This window comes from Sorex fumeus, unplaced genomic scaffold (genome assembly GCF_029834395.1).
Source record: "Sorex fumeus unplaced genomic scaffold, SorFum_2.1 ptg000007l, whole genome shotgun sequence".
Taxonomy (NCBI): Eukaryota; Metazoa; Chordata; class Mammalia; order Eulipotyphla; family Soricidae; genus Sorex; species Sorex fumeus.
Genome location: NW_026606064.1, coordinates 38,140,193 through 38,155,025, shown reverse-complemented (window position 1 = coordinate 38,155,025; position 14,833 = coordinate 38,140,193). Strand labels below are relative to the sequence as shown.

The window sequence follows — 14,833 nt, the reverse complement described above, 5'->3', positions numbered from 1 at the left end:
GGTGTATCGGCACCTGACCAGACTCTCCTTTATAAAATGTTTTCTTTTTCTTTTGAGGATAGCATTGACTCCTGGTTCTTGTCTCCCATGAAAATTCCTTTTCAAGCTCCTTGTGAGGCCACCCTCCCTTTTCTCATTCCTTAACCAGTATTTTAAGGCTCTCTCCTTAGCTTCCTTCTCTTCACTTTCCCATCTGTGTCTAGTTTGTGACCCTCCCCACTTCCTCCTGCCCCCCCACCCCCTTTTCTCGGGATCCTCTCCCTGCTGTCCCCATGTCCCCCCACAAACCTCTCTTTCATCCTCTTTCACCTACCCAAGATCTTCCCTCCCCCAGTGCACACCCTTCTGGAACTGGGGAAAGGGAACCTCACTTGCTACCCACCTCTGTGTGGGGATAGCTACGTGTGCTTTATTTGCCAAGAAAGTAAAAAACAATGTGTGGTAAGGGATAGATGCTCAACAAATTTGTTGAATGAATGAATGACTGCATTCTAAATCTGGATCCCTGTCAGGACTCCTCTGGCACTAACATCACCACCATCACCACCACCATCATCATCATTATCGAGGTGATACAGGGCTTGGCATCTAGGTGGTGTTACCAAACTTACTTGGTCAAATGAAGCAGTTTCTCAAAGTTTTTAGGTTTATCTTTCCACTGCTAATTTTTTTCTTTAGGCAGTGCACTTGATTCACAAAATCACAACTGTTTTTGTCAAGTCTGACCGGTTATCATGTGAGCCATAACATGGGATGCGCAAACTCCGAGTGTCGAGTCAACACTTGGTAAGCGAGTGCCCTGGTGAGAGCTGGGCAGGGCTAAGACATGAACCATTCCCTAGAGGTGTTCAGGGGTTGGGTGGGGGCTCAGGCTAGGGTCCTGCAGCCTGTGTCTCGCTTCTTCTGGTGACCGCTGAGCTCTGCGGGGTATGTCCTAGGTCCTGCCAGTTCTTGGATCTCGGATATGAGGGACCCCCCAAACCCAGGTTCCTGAGCCGGGGATTTCTAAGGTACTAGTGTTGGGGGTTGGTGGCGCCCTCTGTTTCTCTCAGGGGGCTCTGAAACCAGTGATCTGCACCCAGCCTAAAGGCACACATAGGGAGCCTGAAAGTTGGCGATGAGCTGGGCGGTGCTCCCAGCTCGGGGAGGAGCCGAGCGCTGGGGAGGCGGGGCGAGGGAAGCCTGGGACCGGAGAGTCCCTCTGCTCTCTGCGCGGGTCTGCAGAGTCAGGACCCTGCCTTCGTCCCGAGGGAACCCTCGCATCCGCCCGCATTCAGTCGCGTCCCCGCGCGCCCCTATGGGACCCCGGACCCCCCGCGCCCTCTCGCCTGCGCTCAGTCTGTGCTCTCTGCTCCTTTGCGCGGGGCTGCCCCGGGGTAAGCGCTCCCGCGAGCTGGGGAGGGGGCGAGGTTCTCTTTCCCCAGCTCCAGGGGGGTGTGCGCTGGGGGGAGGTCGAGAGGAGGAAAGAGAGGCTGGCGGGGGCCGGAGGGAGGCAGAGGGACAGCAGGACAGCAGGGAGAGGGTCCTGACAAAAGGGGGCGGGGTGGCAGGAGGGAAGCGGGGAGGGTCACAAACTAGGTTTGGTGGCAAAAAACTAGGTGGGAAACTAGAGCGAACTGAGGGAGGGGGGAACTGGGAGAGAGGGACCCCTGGGCAAGAGACTCGGGGAGAAAGCTTCAAGGAAAGCATATGGAGCGCCCTCTCTCTTTGTGTATGTGTGTGCCTGTGTGTGTGTGTAAGAGAGAGAGACAGACAGATTCAGAGAGACAGAGAGATGGGCTGTGTGGCTTGTGAGAGTCGGGGCAGGGATGGCAGGAGGCGGGGACCCATGGTCCAACGAAGGAGGCATAGCCTGAGTGGACTGTGGCCCCTCTCGCAGCAGCAGCACCCACGCCCGGGGGCAATGCAGAGCCACAGCCTGAGCCTACCCAGGACCCCAGGTGTGTAAACTTGCTGCCGGCTGCCCCGCGCTCCCATCTCTACTCCTGGTCTGGGGGATCCCTGGGCTTTAGCACAGAGAGTGGGAGAGACCTGGGTGGGGGTTCACGGTCCCTTCCTACCCCCTCATCCATGCCAGGCTGGTTTCTCCTCCAGCCACAGACCTCAGGAGGAGACGGCTGCTGTCGAGGATGCTGGACTGGTGATAGGAGACCAGGTAAGGGGAGTCTGGGTAGATGCTGGGAAGGAGTATCTTCCTGTCTGTGTCTGGGGGTGCAGGGAGCAATGGGGGCACAAGAGCATTGCGGTCTAGGAGCTCTGCTGAAGGGAGAAGATGAGGTTCCTGCTGTGTAAAGTACACAGATTTCTGACACCCATGGATTCCCGCTGTCCTTGTTCTTGGGGCTGAACTGGCCATTTCTTTCTTTAAGTGTTTGTTTTTTAGGGTAAGCGCTGGGATTAGGAGGCAGCCGAGCTCTCCCCTGCCCCTAGTGAAAGTGAGAAGGTGAGGGGTGAGGAGAGTGGCACGAGGAGGGCTTGGGAGAAAGCTGTTAGGAGGGGTGAAGGGATGAGGAGAGATGTTAGGAGAGGTGAGGAGAGATGATAGGAGGGGTGAGGAGAGAGGTGTTAGGAGAGGCGAGGAGAGGTGTTGAGAGAGGTGTTAGGAGGGGTGAGGAGAAAGATCTTAGAGGTGAGGAGAGGCATCAAAAGGGGTGAGGAGACACATGTTAGGAAGGGTGAGGAGAGTTGTTAAGAGGGGTGAGGGGAGATGGTAGGAGGGGTGAAGAGAGATGATAGGAGGGGTGAGGAGAAAGGTGTTAGGAGGGGTGAGGAGAAAGCTCTTAGGGGCGAGGAGAGGCTTCAGGAGGGGTGAAGAGAGAGATGTTAGGAGGAGTGAGGAGAGATGCTTCAGGAGGGGTGGGGAGAGAGGTGTTCTCTTTGCTGGCCTGGTCTGTGCCTTCAACCTTGTCAGGCCTCTCTTGTCTGTCCTCTGAGCCTGTGTCCTAGAAATGCTGCCGTGAGGGAAAAAACAGAACTGGGCCACCTGGTGGGGTTTGCCAGAAGGAGGTTGAGCAACCGTCCTGACCACTGCCTAACCCTGCCCTCCTGGGGTCCTTGGGGCCAATGGGAGGGTGGTCTTGGAAATTTCCCTTTGTCCAGCTTCACTCATGATCAGGTGACACAGGGTCTCTGTCTAACCCGCCTGTCTTGGCCTACTTTCCACAGCCACAGGGATACCACAAACTCAGCCTCCCCTTCCTGCACCCAAGTCCCACTCTGGGGTGGGGGTGGAGCAGTTCTGTCCAGTTCCTTAGCAGGTTGGGGAGCAACACCAGTAATGGAAACAACATGCCCCAAATTTCTGTCCTTTGGAAATAGATATGAAAACTAAAGTAGTGGGGGCCAGGGGCTGGAGCGATAGCACAGCAGGTAGGGCATTTGTCTTGCACGTGGCCAACCCGGGTTTGATTCCCAGCATCCCATATGGTCCTCTGAGCACTGCCAGGAGTAATTCCTGAATGCTGAGCCAGGAGTAACCACTGTGCATCCCAGGTGTGACCCAAAAAGCAAACAAACAAACAAACAAACAAATACAAGCCAAAATAAAGTAGTGGGGCCTATACTTAGTCTGTGTTGTGGGGATTTAGGGAAGGAGGCGAGGGGGGCCTTCCAACCTGTGCACCAGGGACCACTCCTGGTGGTTCTTGGTCAGCCAGCATTGTGGTTCAAGGCACGGGCCCAACGTTGCGGTGCTTTCCAGGCTCTTCCATGCTGGGCCAGCAGGGCTACATCTAGCACTTCTCAGGGAACCGTGAGTGGTCAGGTGCATGAATTTTAGGATTGCACTATCTCCCTGGCCCATATTTAGGTTTTTCATTTATCACTCGCCCACTGCTCCAGACCCCAAGTTCTCGGGTCAGAGTCAGGTTGAGTTTAAGTGGGAAGGAGAAACCATCATTCTTCCCACACATGGGAAATGCAGGCAGGCAGGTGACCCATGGGGCCTCAGAGCAGGTGGAAGGGGGCCTCCTGGTGGAAATGCCCTGTTCTCCAAATCCTGAATGTGCTAGATTAGTATTTCTTAGCCTTTCCTCACTGTGGCCCCCTTCGGACCTTGTTTCCTTCATGTGAGGCTACAAGTTGGCTTCCTAGTCTTACCCCATGGCCCTTATTTACTCGATTTTTCACTTTCACCCTCCTGGGAAGATCCTAGGAGCCAACGGTTGAGAAATGCTGCCTAGAGGACTCCAGAATCCTGGGGCTTTGCCATCCTTTCCCAGGCGTCTCACTCTCCAGGAAGGCCCTTCCGTGTTGGATTTGGGTAGTGCTCCATCCCCCCTTTCCTCAGAAAAGCATCTGGGCCAGGCAATGCCAGCAGGTTTATCTCAGGAGAGCAAGTAAGGGATTGGAATGACCCTCCTCAAAGGCAGAGGGAATGGGACAGGGGGTTCATAAGACCCTTGGCTAAAAAAAATGACCTGGGTGCCCCTCCAAGGCCTCTAACAGAAATTCCTTGTGGGTAAAGGGGTCTCAGATAAGCAACTTACTACTGTGGGGCTTGGCCACTCCCCAGAGCAGAGGCTCCCAAGCTTATTTTGTCTGTCACCCCTATTTTAGAAGAAAAATTACTCAAAGTTCCTTTGGCACTCAATGTCCCTGTAAGTGGTAGGACAGAAAGCTCCCCTGGTTATGCCCAAGGATTCTACCTCCCCCCACCCCGTATGGGCACCCCTAGGGGTTGATATCGCCCACTTTGGGAGACTGCTCAGGAGAGTGGCTGGTGCAGACCAGGGGTTCGTGAACTTGGCCTGCAGATGCATGTTATTTGTGCAGACCTAGGTTTAACAGAGTTGAGAAGAGTCACACTTCCTGGAGTGGTGGCTGTTGACAGTCACCAAGTAAGAGCAGAGCTTTTTGTTTCCTTCTTTTTTGTTTTGTGGTTCTGGAAATTGAACCCAGGGCCTCACATGTGCAGCATGTGCCCTGACACTGAACCATACCCTTGACCCCACTCTCAAGATCACAGATGTTTTCTTTTCTTTTCTTTTTTGGGGGGGTCACACCTGGCAATGCACAGGGGTTACTCCTGGTTCTGCACTCAGAAATTACTCCTGGAAGTGCTCAGGGGATCTCATATGGGATGCTGGGAATTGAACCCGGGTTGGCCACGTGCAAGGCAAATGCAAATGCCTTACAATCACTCCAGCCCCACAGACATTTTCTTTTCTATTTTTTGTTTGGGGCCACACCTGGCAATGCTCAGGCTCCCTGATTCTACCTCAGGCATCACTCCTAGCAGGGCTTGGGGGAACCAGATGGGGTGCTGGGCATTGAACCCTGATGGGCCATGTGTAAGGCTCTCTACCTCCTGTGCTATTTCTCCAGCCCCAATCATAGTTATTTTCATATCACCTAATAGTTGTTAATACCTTGAGATCTCATTTATGTTCACTTCAAGATTTAGGTGGTGAAAGAAGCTGCTGCTCAGAGCAAGGATGTGGCTTAAGTGGTTAGAAAACATCTCTTGGAGGCTGGAATGATAGTACAATGAGCAGGGTTGCATGTGGCAGACCTGGGTTTTATCCCCAGCACCTGATATGTTACCCTGAGGCCTGCAAGGAGCCATCCCTGAAAGCAGAGCCCGGAGTGAGCCCCGAGAATCTGCAGGTGTGGCCCCCAAACTATAAATAAATAGGTAAAAACTTTCTCCAGAAAAGATCTCACTTCTGCTGGACTGGCTGTCTTAGCGACAGCTCTTTCTTCTGAGAACACCTTGAGTCACCCAGAGATACAAAGGCTGGAGTTTAATTTAGAACCCTTTGGGACATTGGCAGTGGCCATTTTCTTGTTTGTGTTCCTGTTTTTTTCCTGTGGCCTCTGAGCCTCGTTGACATGACTTGTGACTAGGGTACGAAGCCTGACTTGGGATGCAGCCGGCAATCCTGGCTAAGGAGATCCAGGGAGAAACAGCAGCCCCAGTGGGATGGGAGGAAAGCTGACAAAGGGGCTCATTGTCCTCCCAGGACCTGGACCCTCAGTCTGAGCACTGACATCAGACTCCTCAGACTGGAGTTCCCAGAAATCTGAGGTCCGGGTTGATGAGCCACAAAGAGACCATCCGAAACAGTCCTGATTTCATGCGTGTTATTATTATTATTTTGAGCGGGAGTAAATTTGGGCCAGCAGTGGTCAAGGCTTATTCCTGGCTCTGCACTCAGGGATCATTCCTGCTGGGGCTCAGGGGACCACTCACCATAAGTGGGTGCCAGGGATAAAATCAGGGTTGGCCATGTATGAGGCCAGCACTTTAACCCCTGCACCCTGTACTATCTCTCCTGCCTCCTGATTTCATGTGGTTTATATCTCAAGAGACCGAAGATTGTGATTTTTGATGTGAAAAGTAAAATTTATTTCTCTCATCCCCCCCCCATCTTTCCCATACTATGGTGCCTGGGAATTGAACCCAGAAACTCACACATCAAGGCATGAGTGCTACCTCTTAGCTGTGTCCTGGCCCAAGAGAATTGCTAGCTACATCTTTATCTGAGGTGTGTGTGTGTGTGTGTGTGTGTGTGTGTGTGTGTGTGTGTGTGTGTGTGATCTGCAAGGCAGGGTTTTTGCAAAAAGTCTGAAAGCAAGGTAGGGGTGTTCCCTGACCTAGGAATCATACCCAGAACCTCACACATCAAAGCACGAGTGCAACCTCTTAGCTGTGTCCTGGCCCGATAAGATATCTAGCTCCACCTTTACCTGAGAGGAGAGAGAGACAGAGACAGAGACAGAGACACAGAGAGACAGAGAGAGACAGAGACACACACACACACAGAGAGAGAGAGAGAGTGTGTGTGAGTGTGTGTGTGTGTGTGTGTGTGTGTGTGTGTGTGTGTGTGTGTGTGATCTGCAAGGCAGGGTTTTTGCAAAAAGTCAGAAAACAAGGTAGGGGTGGAGTGGGCTCGGTGTTCCCTGGCCTGGGGTGAGGGACTGCCTTTGTTTCTCAGCTCAGTTTCCCGGGCCTCTTCTTTAGTGGAGAGGAATCATGTTTGGTTTCCAGACAAGAGGGGTTTTGTGTTGAGATGTGAAGGAGACAAGGCCATACTGGGGGGATGGAGTTGGGGGGGGGTGCATGCAGCCTGCCTCAAGCACCGTGAAAGATGGGTCCTCCCCTTGGGGCCTGAAATCTCCCCTTCAGTCCTCTCAGAGCCTGGACCCCGGGGGGGGCAGACCCCCTGCCTCCTGGAGGTCAGCCCTGATGGTGTCCTCTTCCCTCTGTCTCTCAAAGGAGGCCGGCGCCCTGGACTCCTCGGCCATGTCATCCTGGGAGAGGCGTCTCCATCGGGCCAAATGTGCTCCTGCTTGTAAGTGGCTCTTCCCTGTGGCCCATGGGCAGGTGTGGGGGGACAGCGCTGTCCCTACTCCCCCCAGAGACCTGTGAGGGTAGAGCTGGCCAGCCTCAGGGCTTGTGGGGCTATGTTCCACCTCAGGGGCTTGCTCTCAACAAACCCTCCCAGACCAGGTTCCAACTTTCGCAGATGGAGGAGAGTTCCCTCTCCAGGGGTCCTGGGGCGCCGGCCCCTCAGACTGATGCCAGAGTCTTGTCCTGCTTGTTCCGTGATTGTTTCCCAGCCCCAGCCCCTGTTTTTGGTGCCCTCTCTAACTTCCCATGGCACAGCCTCTGACCTGTCCTCACGAGGGCAAGTGTCCTGTGACAGGTTCCCCCCATTTGTCTGTGGCCTCTCCCCCAACCCCTCCCTGCTTCCTCTCGGAGTTCTCCATGATCATCCTCTTTACCATGTTCCAGATGTGAGTTCCACCTCCCCCACCCCAAGCCCTCGCCCCTGACTAGTGCTTTGGGAGCTCCAGGGGCCATAAGAGGGAAGCTGCCCCTGCCAATCTCGGGTCCCTCCCTGCCCCCTGCACGTGCTCCGGGTTTTCACTTCTGCTGCCTTAGCTGGTGGCCAAGAATTTTGAGGTTGGGGAGCTGAAGACCTAGAGGGGGCCGATCTAGGGGGGCGGGCACTGGTGCCTGGTGAAGGCAGGTGATTTGAGACCACCAGCCCGGAGGCTAGCAGACAGTAGCATGAGGACCCGGTGTGTGGCCCCCAGGAGGGCTAGTTATCGGGAAGGCCGGGGCTGCCTGGGATGGGGGTCTAGACTCTCGCTACCACTGGGAGGTCTGGGTTCTGGGGCCCCACCAAGGCAAGCTGCTGTGGGGGTTCAAGTGAAGGTGCCCGTGTCACCCCCGCCTCCTGCAGACCTGTTCTCCTGCTTCAATGGGGGTGAGTGTGTGCACCCAGCCTTCTGTGACTGCAGGCGCTTCAATGCCACGGGACCGCGCTGCCAGATGGGTATGTCTGGGCTCCGGGCCACTCCAGGGAGATTCTGTGGTTCTGGTGTCTGGGGGAAATCCTCTGCTGGTGGGGGGTAAGGATGCCCCGCCCAGGAGCCCCATGCTGGGTGTCACTGCGTTCTGTTCTCTTCTCTCTCTCTCAGTGTACAACGCTGGCCCTGAGCGGGACAGCATCTGCCGAGCATGGGGCCAGCACCACGTGGAGACATTCGATGGCCTCTACTACTACCTGTCTGGGAGGGGGAGCTACACACTGGTGGGGCGCCACGACCCTGAGGGGCAGACCTTCTCCGTGCAGGTAGGCTCCCCAGTTCCCACATTCCCAGGAAGCACCCCTGGCCCTGCAGGCTAGCTGGCATTGGCCTCCCACTGCTTTCCAGGTGGGCCCTTGTCATGCACCGCAGAGTCACTCAGTCATCAAGTACTAAGTGGTCGGCTACTCTCCGGCCAGCCTCTTGAGTGGTGGCTGTGTGGAAAACAAAACCACTGTGGGTTCTGTCTTCCTGGAAATCACAGTCTAATGAGGAAAACGGACATGTAATTAAATGGATCATTCACGTGTAAATGAATGGTACCAAGGAGAGATGCCAGAGAAGCATATGATGGGAACTGAACCCTGCTTCCTGAGAAGGACACTGATGGGGAGGGCTTCCTGGAGAAAGTGATATTTAAGTTGCCCTTGGAAGAGTGAATTGGAATGAAGGCTGGGGAAGAGCACAGGGAGGAAGGCACTTGTCTTACAAGCAGCCAGCCCAAATTCAATCTCCGGCACTGCAGATGGTCTGAGCATCACTAGGAGTGATCTCTGAGTGCACAGCCAGGAATAAGACCTGAGTGCTGCCTGGTGAGGTTCTCCCTCCAACACACAAAAGCAAGGAATCGAAATTAGCTACGCAAAGGGGCACAGGGGTGGCGAACAAGAGAAATGACTCATGTCCTGGCAAAGGGCAGTTCCTACAGAGTAAATCTCTTACGGAGGTTTTCCCTACCAGATGGAAGCTCTGCAGAGCTCTCCGTGTCTTTTCATTGGTATTCCCAGCACCTGGGTCATATACCATCTAGGACGCACGTATGAGACTCTATGACACATTTATCTCCCAGACAGATGAATGTGCCTCCCGGGGGTGCTTCTTGGGGAACCGGCTCTCCAGGAGACACCTCAGCAAGCACTGATTTAGGGCCTGGGGGTTGGGCATTTGGGGAACCCTAACACCTAGTGTCACCCTTATGTCCCTTCTCAGACCTGCAGGCTGTGTCCCAGGTAGTCTGGGGACTCTGCTTCCCTCCTCCCCCGCCTCAGGGTATCTCATATCAGGTTCTCATGAATGTGGCATTTCTGGATGCACATTGCAATTTGGCTAACGGGTGCAATTTTATAGGTTATAAAATTCTCCCAATGAGACACAGCCAGCATACAAAGAAAGGGAATCTGAAATATTGTAGGAATGCATTCATGGAAAAAATATGCTGTGCATTTAAAATGTTCAGTGTCTATATTTCTGCTTCTTATTGTGGGGTCTGGTCCAGGTTTGATCCAGTTTTGACTAGATTTGACTAGGTGAAGCGGTGGCTCTCAGAGGTCCTGCTTTCAGCTAAGGGGCCTCCAGCCGGCTTTAGCCACATGGAACAGTCTCACCCAGGGCCTCATCCACCTGCTTTTTCCACCCGAGAAATGCAATGTGGGTGGGCGAGCCCTTATAGGACCACCTGGGAATCATCACACATTCAAGTATAATATTTGGTCCCTGCATGTTCAGAAACCTTTGATTGTTGCCCCATGTTTCAGAACCCCCCACATTCAGCTTTGTGACCCCTTATGGGGTCAGACCCCTGGTTTGGGAAAAGAGGGGCTGGCAGAAAGTGGGGAAAATTCCATACTGGGGAGAGGCATGCTTTCGAGAATGTTTTCTTAGCTCCAGAGTCTCACCGCCACCACCCCCTCCTCCTTGGACCCCAAGTCGGGGTTCTGTCCAAACAGGGGTGACAGGTGTCCTGGGGGTGATGCCTGTGCCAAGGAGGGTGAGACTGTACCTGCCAGCATTGCTGTCGAGCGTGAGTAGTGTGTTGGTTTAGAATGCCCTGCAGCCAGGGATGTTCATGCATTTTGTGTGTGTGTGTGTGTGTGTGTGTGTGTGTGTGTGTGTGCGCGCGCGCACGCGCGAGTGCACGAGTATTCATTCCCTGTCAGTGACATGAGCTAAGTATTTATCTACCCTTTCAACCTATGATGAATCAGGATGAACGGTTGGCATTGTGTCTGTGGCTGGCAGCGCTCTGCCCTCCCGAGATGCCACCAGCAACTCAGCATTACTGCTGCCCTGTGCTCTGGTGGGCAGAGTGAGGGCAGGGGAGAGGCACTTGGTCACGCCAGGGGCTGGGGATCAGCATTAGCAGATTCTCCGTGCCCCCACCCCAAACCCGGGCCCTGGCTCCCTACACACTGGCCTCTGCCTTTCCTCAGGTGCACAATGACCCACAGTGTGGCTCTGCACCCTACTCCTGCACCAGGTCCGTCAGCCTCTTCTTCGCAGGGGAGCAGGAGATCCACCTGGCCGAGGAGGTGACTCATGGCGGTGTGAGGTAACCGTGAGCCCCTTCTTCAGAGTGCTCCAAGGGGGGGCGGTGGGGAGAGTGAGCGCTTGCACTTTTCAAACCTGAAGGAAAATGTGTGTGGCGGGGGCAAACCATAGGCCTCTCTCTGCCGTGGGGTACAGGCTGGCCATGTGCAGAAAGATGGAGGCTTCTAGAACTCTCAGGTCCTGCGGGTTTCCAGCAGGCAGGGGTTTTTCTGCTTGGCCAGGGTGTCTGTTCAGCCCCGCTCCACTTTCCTCTCTCTCTCTGTACCAAGGCGGTCAATCTTCCTGAGGGGAGGGCACGGTGCAGGCCCCTCCACCCAGAGGCTTGTGTCTGAGGTCACAGGCACTCATAGAGCTGGTTATCTTGGAGGGACACGAGGGAGGCGGGGGACCCCCGACAAGCGAGGACTCAGCGTCCCCACGGAGGCCCGAGACTGGTCCTCCCTGAAGTATTTTGTGCAATGCTTCCTCCCTGCTGGTTGTGACTCTCCCTGCTCCCCATCCTCCATCCCTGGTCCAGCTCTGGAAACCCCTGAATAAAATGGAGGACACTAGAGCTTCTCCTGGAATAAAGCATCGCACTGTGGGTCTCTGGCCCCAGCCGGGCACCAACATGCTTCTTCGTTCCTCTTTCCTGGGAGGCAGCTGGGGTGCAGGTAGCCTGACATCAGCTTGGTCAGGCGCCCCCGGAGCAGCCCGGCTGCTCGGCACTGCTGGGCTCCTATCTTTTCCCCTTTCACTTCAAGTTTCCTTTTCTCTCTGAACACCCCCAACTCTTCCCAAGTAGATGTTGACTCTGCACTGTCTCTCCGGGCAGATTCAGTCATGAGATGTGCTCCTGCCAGGAAAGCTGCGATTTTATTTTATTGTTATTTATTTTTAAAATTTAGGCACTGCGGTGGGCTGGAGCAATAGCACGGTAGGTAGGGCGTTTGCCTGGCATGCGGCCGACCTGGGTTTGATTCCTCTGTCTCTCCTGGAGAGCCTGGCAAGCTACCGAGAGTATCCCGCTCGCATGGCAGAGCCTGGCAAGCTCCCAAGTGTGTATTCGATAGGCCAAAAACAGTAACAAGTCTCACAATGGAGACGTTACTGGTGCCCACTTGAGCAAATCGATGAACAATGGGAGCACAGTGCTACAGTGCTATAGGCACTGTGATTACTGGTAGGGTTTCATTCATCACACTTTGCCACCTTTTAGCAATGTCAGAGAGCCGTTTGCACACTCTGGAGCCAAACCCTCTGGCAGAGCAGACTCTCAGGTGTCCTCATGGGGTGGACGGTGGAGGCCTTGGGGCCTCCGCAGCTGGGTGAGGCAACTGCTGTGAGGAGGCAGTGCCTGCAGAGGGGCTGTGCTGGTGCCCACACTCTGGCTGTGCCCACAGGGTCCACCTGCCCCACGTAGTGGGGAGCGTGCAGCTGCAGCGGCTGGCAGCCTACGTCATCGTGCGCCATCCGTCCGCCTTCACGCTGGCCTGGGACGGAGCCTCCGCTGTCTACGTCAAGATGAACCCCGAGTTCCTGGGCTGGACCCACGGGCTGTGTGGGAACAATAACGCCGACCCCCTGGATGACCTGGTGACCAGTTATGGTGAGGGGACGCTTGGGTGGTCTCTGGGAGGTCCGGGTAGGGGCAAGGCCTGGGCTGGGCTGGACTGGATTGGTAGGCAGGGCACCTGGGGCTGGACTCCAGGTCTTGGGTCAAAAGATGCAAGTGTGCGTGGCCTCAGATGTGTTCTTCTTCTTTTTTTTTTTTTTTTGCTTTTGGGGTCACACCCAGTGGTGCACAGGGGTTACTCCTGGTTCATGCACTCAGGAATTACTCCTGGCGGTACTCGGGGGACCATATGGGATGCTGGGAATCAAACCTAGGTCAGCTGCGTGCAAGGCAAACGCCCTACCCGCTGTGCTATTGCTCCAGCCCCCTCAGGTGTGTTCTTAAGCTTCGGGTCAAATGTAATCCAGGGAATGCCTGCAGGGGTGTCTGTGGGGGTTGGCTACAGGGAGCAGGGGCCTGGAGGGAGGCAGAAAGAGAAAGGGCACCGTGGGAGTGGTGGGATATCATGCCAGAAGAGTTTGATAAGCTGAATCACCAGGGGCAGAGTGATAGTACAGCGGTTGCCTTGTACATGGCCAACACGAGTTCGATCCCCATCACCCCATATGGTCCCCCAAGCACCGCCAAGTGTGATCCCTGAGCACAGAGCCAGGAGTTAGCCCTGAGCACTGCCAGGTGTGGGTCACTCTCCCCCCCCCCAAGAAGCTGAATACAGCGACGCCTACTTGAGCACCCCCCAACTCCGCACACTCACAGCCAATCTCTCCTAGTCCGGGTGGAGAGCCCGCATGGGAGGGGGTGGCTGCCCAGTGTCACTTGGGGGAGGGGGCACTGACATTCCTTCCTCAGTTCTTCCCATGGCATGGTGCTGTGTCCCCTGAGTGTGGAGCAGTGAGGAGCCATGGCAGGTTCTGGAACATTCTTCACCCTGAGCAATTCCAGGGCGCGGGCAGGATGGAGTTCTAGGGCCGGCTTCTGCAAACCCTTTCCTCCTTTTTGGCCTCTCTTTGGTCCCCTCCACCCCTGTGCAGACGGGCAGGGGGTCACTGCCAGTTCTCCCCTGCAGGGAAGCTAACTGACGACGTGGCTGAGTTTGTGCACAGCTGGCAGGAGCAGCCCTTGCGCCAGCCTGCAGGGCCCATGAGCTCTGCTCCACCCCGGCCACCGTGCCTGCAGCAGAGCCCCGGAACCATGCAGGTGGAGACCCCCTGGCTGGCCCAAGTCGGGGTTCCAAGTGGGGCTGGAGGAGTCCCCGGGCTGCCCTAGCCCCTTGCCAGCCTCCAACCGTGCCCCTGCCTCCCCCAACCCCACCCCAGGGTGTGTACGAGCGCTGCGAGGTGCTGCTGCGCGCCCCCTTCGTCGCCTGCCACGCCTTCGTCAGCCCGCTGCCCTTCACGGCCAGCTGCACCAGTGACCTCTGCCAGTGAGTGGGCAGCCAGGCGCACCCTGGGACTGCGGTCGGGGGAGACCTTGAATGACAGATAAGCTTCCCCTAACTCTGACATGCTCCGCCTAAGTAGGTCCCCCCATCCCTCCACCCAGGGGGGCAATGCTGGAACCCGATTTCCAGCTGGACACCCAGTTGCCTCCCTGGTCCTCCTCTCCAGCTGTGTGGAAAAGACTGGGGGGGTGCTCCTTTGGGTGTTGGGTGGGACGGGGGTGGGGTCGGGGGCTGGTCTGGCAGCAGCCTGGGTCTTGCTTTGGTGTAACTCTCCCTTGCCCTGCATAGGTCTGGGGGCGACGAAGCCACATGGTGTCGGGCGCTGGCCGAGTACGCGCGGGCATGCGCGCAGGCGGGGCGCCCCCTGCAGGGCTGGAGGAGCCAGCTCAGGCAATGCTGTAAGTGGGGGTGGGGAGGGAAGGGTCTAGACCAGCTGGGCTTGGGGCTGTGGGTGGCGTTCTCCCAGAAGTCAGAGCTTTACATCCTGAGGTCCATTCCAGGGCGGGAGGAGTGGGGGGTGGAACGGATGGCGCAACTAAGGCTTAGAATGGGAGGGAAGGTTCTGAGCTGGTGAGGCCCTCCTTGGCTGTCATCAATTTCCTGGCCACACAGAGTTTCCAGGGGGACTAGGGAATCAGGAAAATCAAAGCCTCCCTCCTCCCCTGGTGGGGGGGAGCGGTGGGGCGGAGTCCTGGAAGAGCCCTGCTCCCCTCTCTCCCCAGCCGTGCACTGCAAGGAGAAGGCCTTTACCTACAATGAGTGCATCGCCTGCTGCCCCACCTCCTGCCAGCCCAGGGCGTCCTGTGTGGACAGCGAAATCGCCTGCGTGGATGGCTGCTACTGCCCCGATGGTATGTGAAGGGCAGCGTGGGCGCCCGGCAGAGGGGCAGGACGCCAGGGCTCAGAGGATGCTTGTTAGTGGAGTTAGTGAAGCAAGCAGCTCCTAAGTGGATGAATGCTCGGTTGGCGCA

The 14,833-nt window shown here is 55.9% G+C and overlaps 1 protein-coding gene across 1 annotated transcript in view; it reads left to right on the top strand.

The window, feature by feature from the left end:
* The first annotated feature begins 476 nt into the window (after positions 1–476).
* The window catches only part of OTOG (otogelin), an 82,771-nt gene continuing 68,414 nt past the window's right edge, over positions 477–14,833 (top strand). The window contains exons 1-10 of the mRNA XM_056106876.1: positions 477–569; positions 7,220–7,295; positions 8,193–8,285; positions 8,431–8,585; positions 10,749–10,867; positions 12,249–12,454; positions 13,488–13,618; positions 13,738–13,844; positions 14,151–14,260; positions 14,585–14,713. Coding sequence (XP_055962851.1) covers positions 477–569; positions 7,220–7,295; positions 8,193–8,285; positions 8,431–8,585; positions 10,749–10,867; positions 12,249–12,454; positions 13,488–13,618; positions 13,738–13,844; positions 14,151–14,260; positions 14,585–14,713 — 1,219 coding nt within the window. The remainder of the gene's footprint in view (positions 570–7,219; positions 7,296–8,192; positions 8,286–8,430; positions 8,586–10,748; positions 10,868–12,248; positions 12,455–13,487; positions 13,619–13,737; positions 13,845–14,150; positions 14,261–14,584; positions 14,714–14,833) is intronic.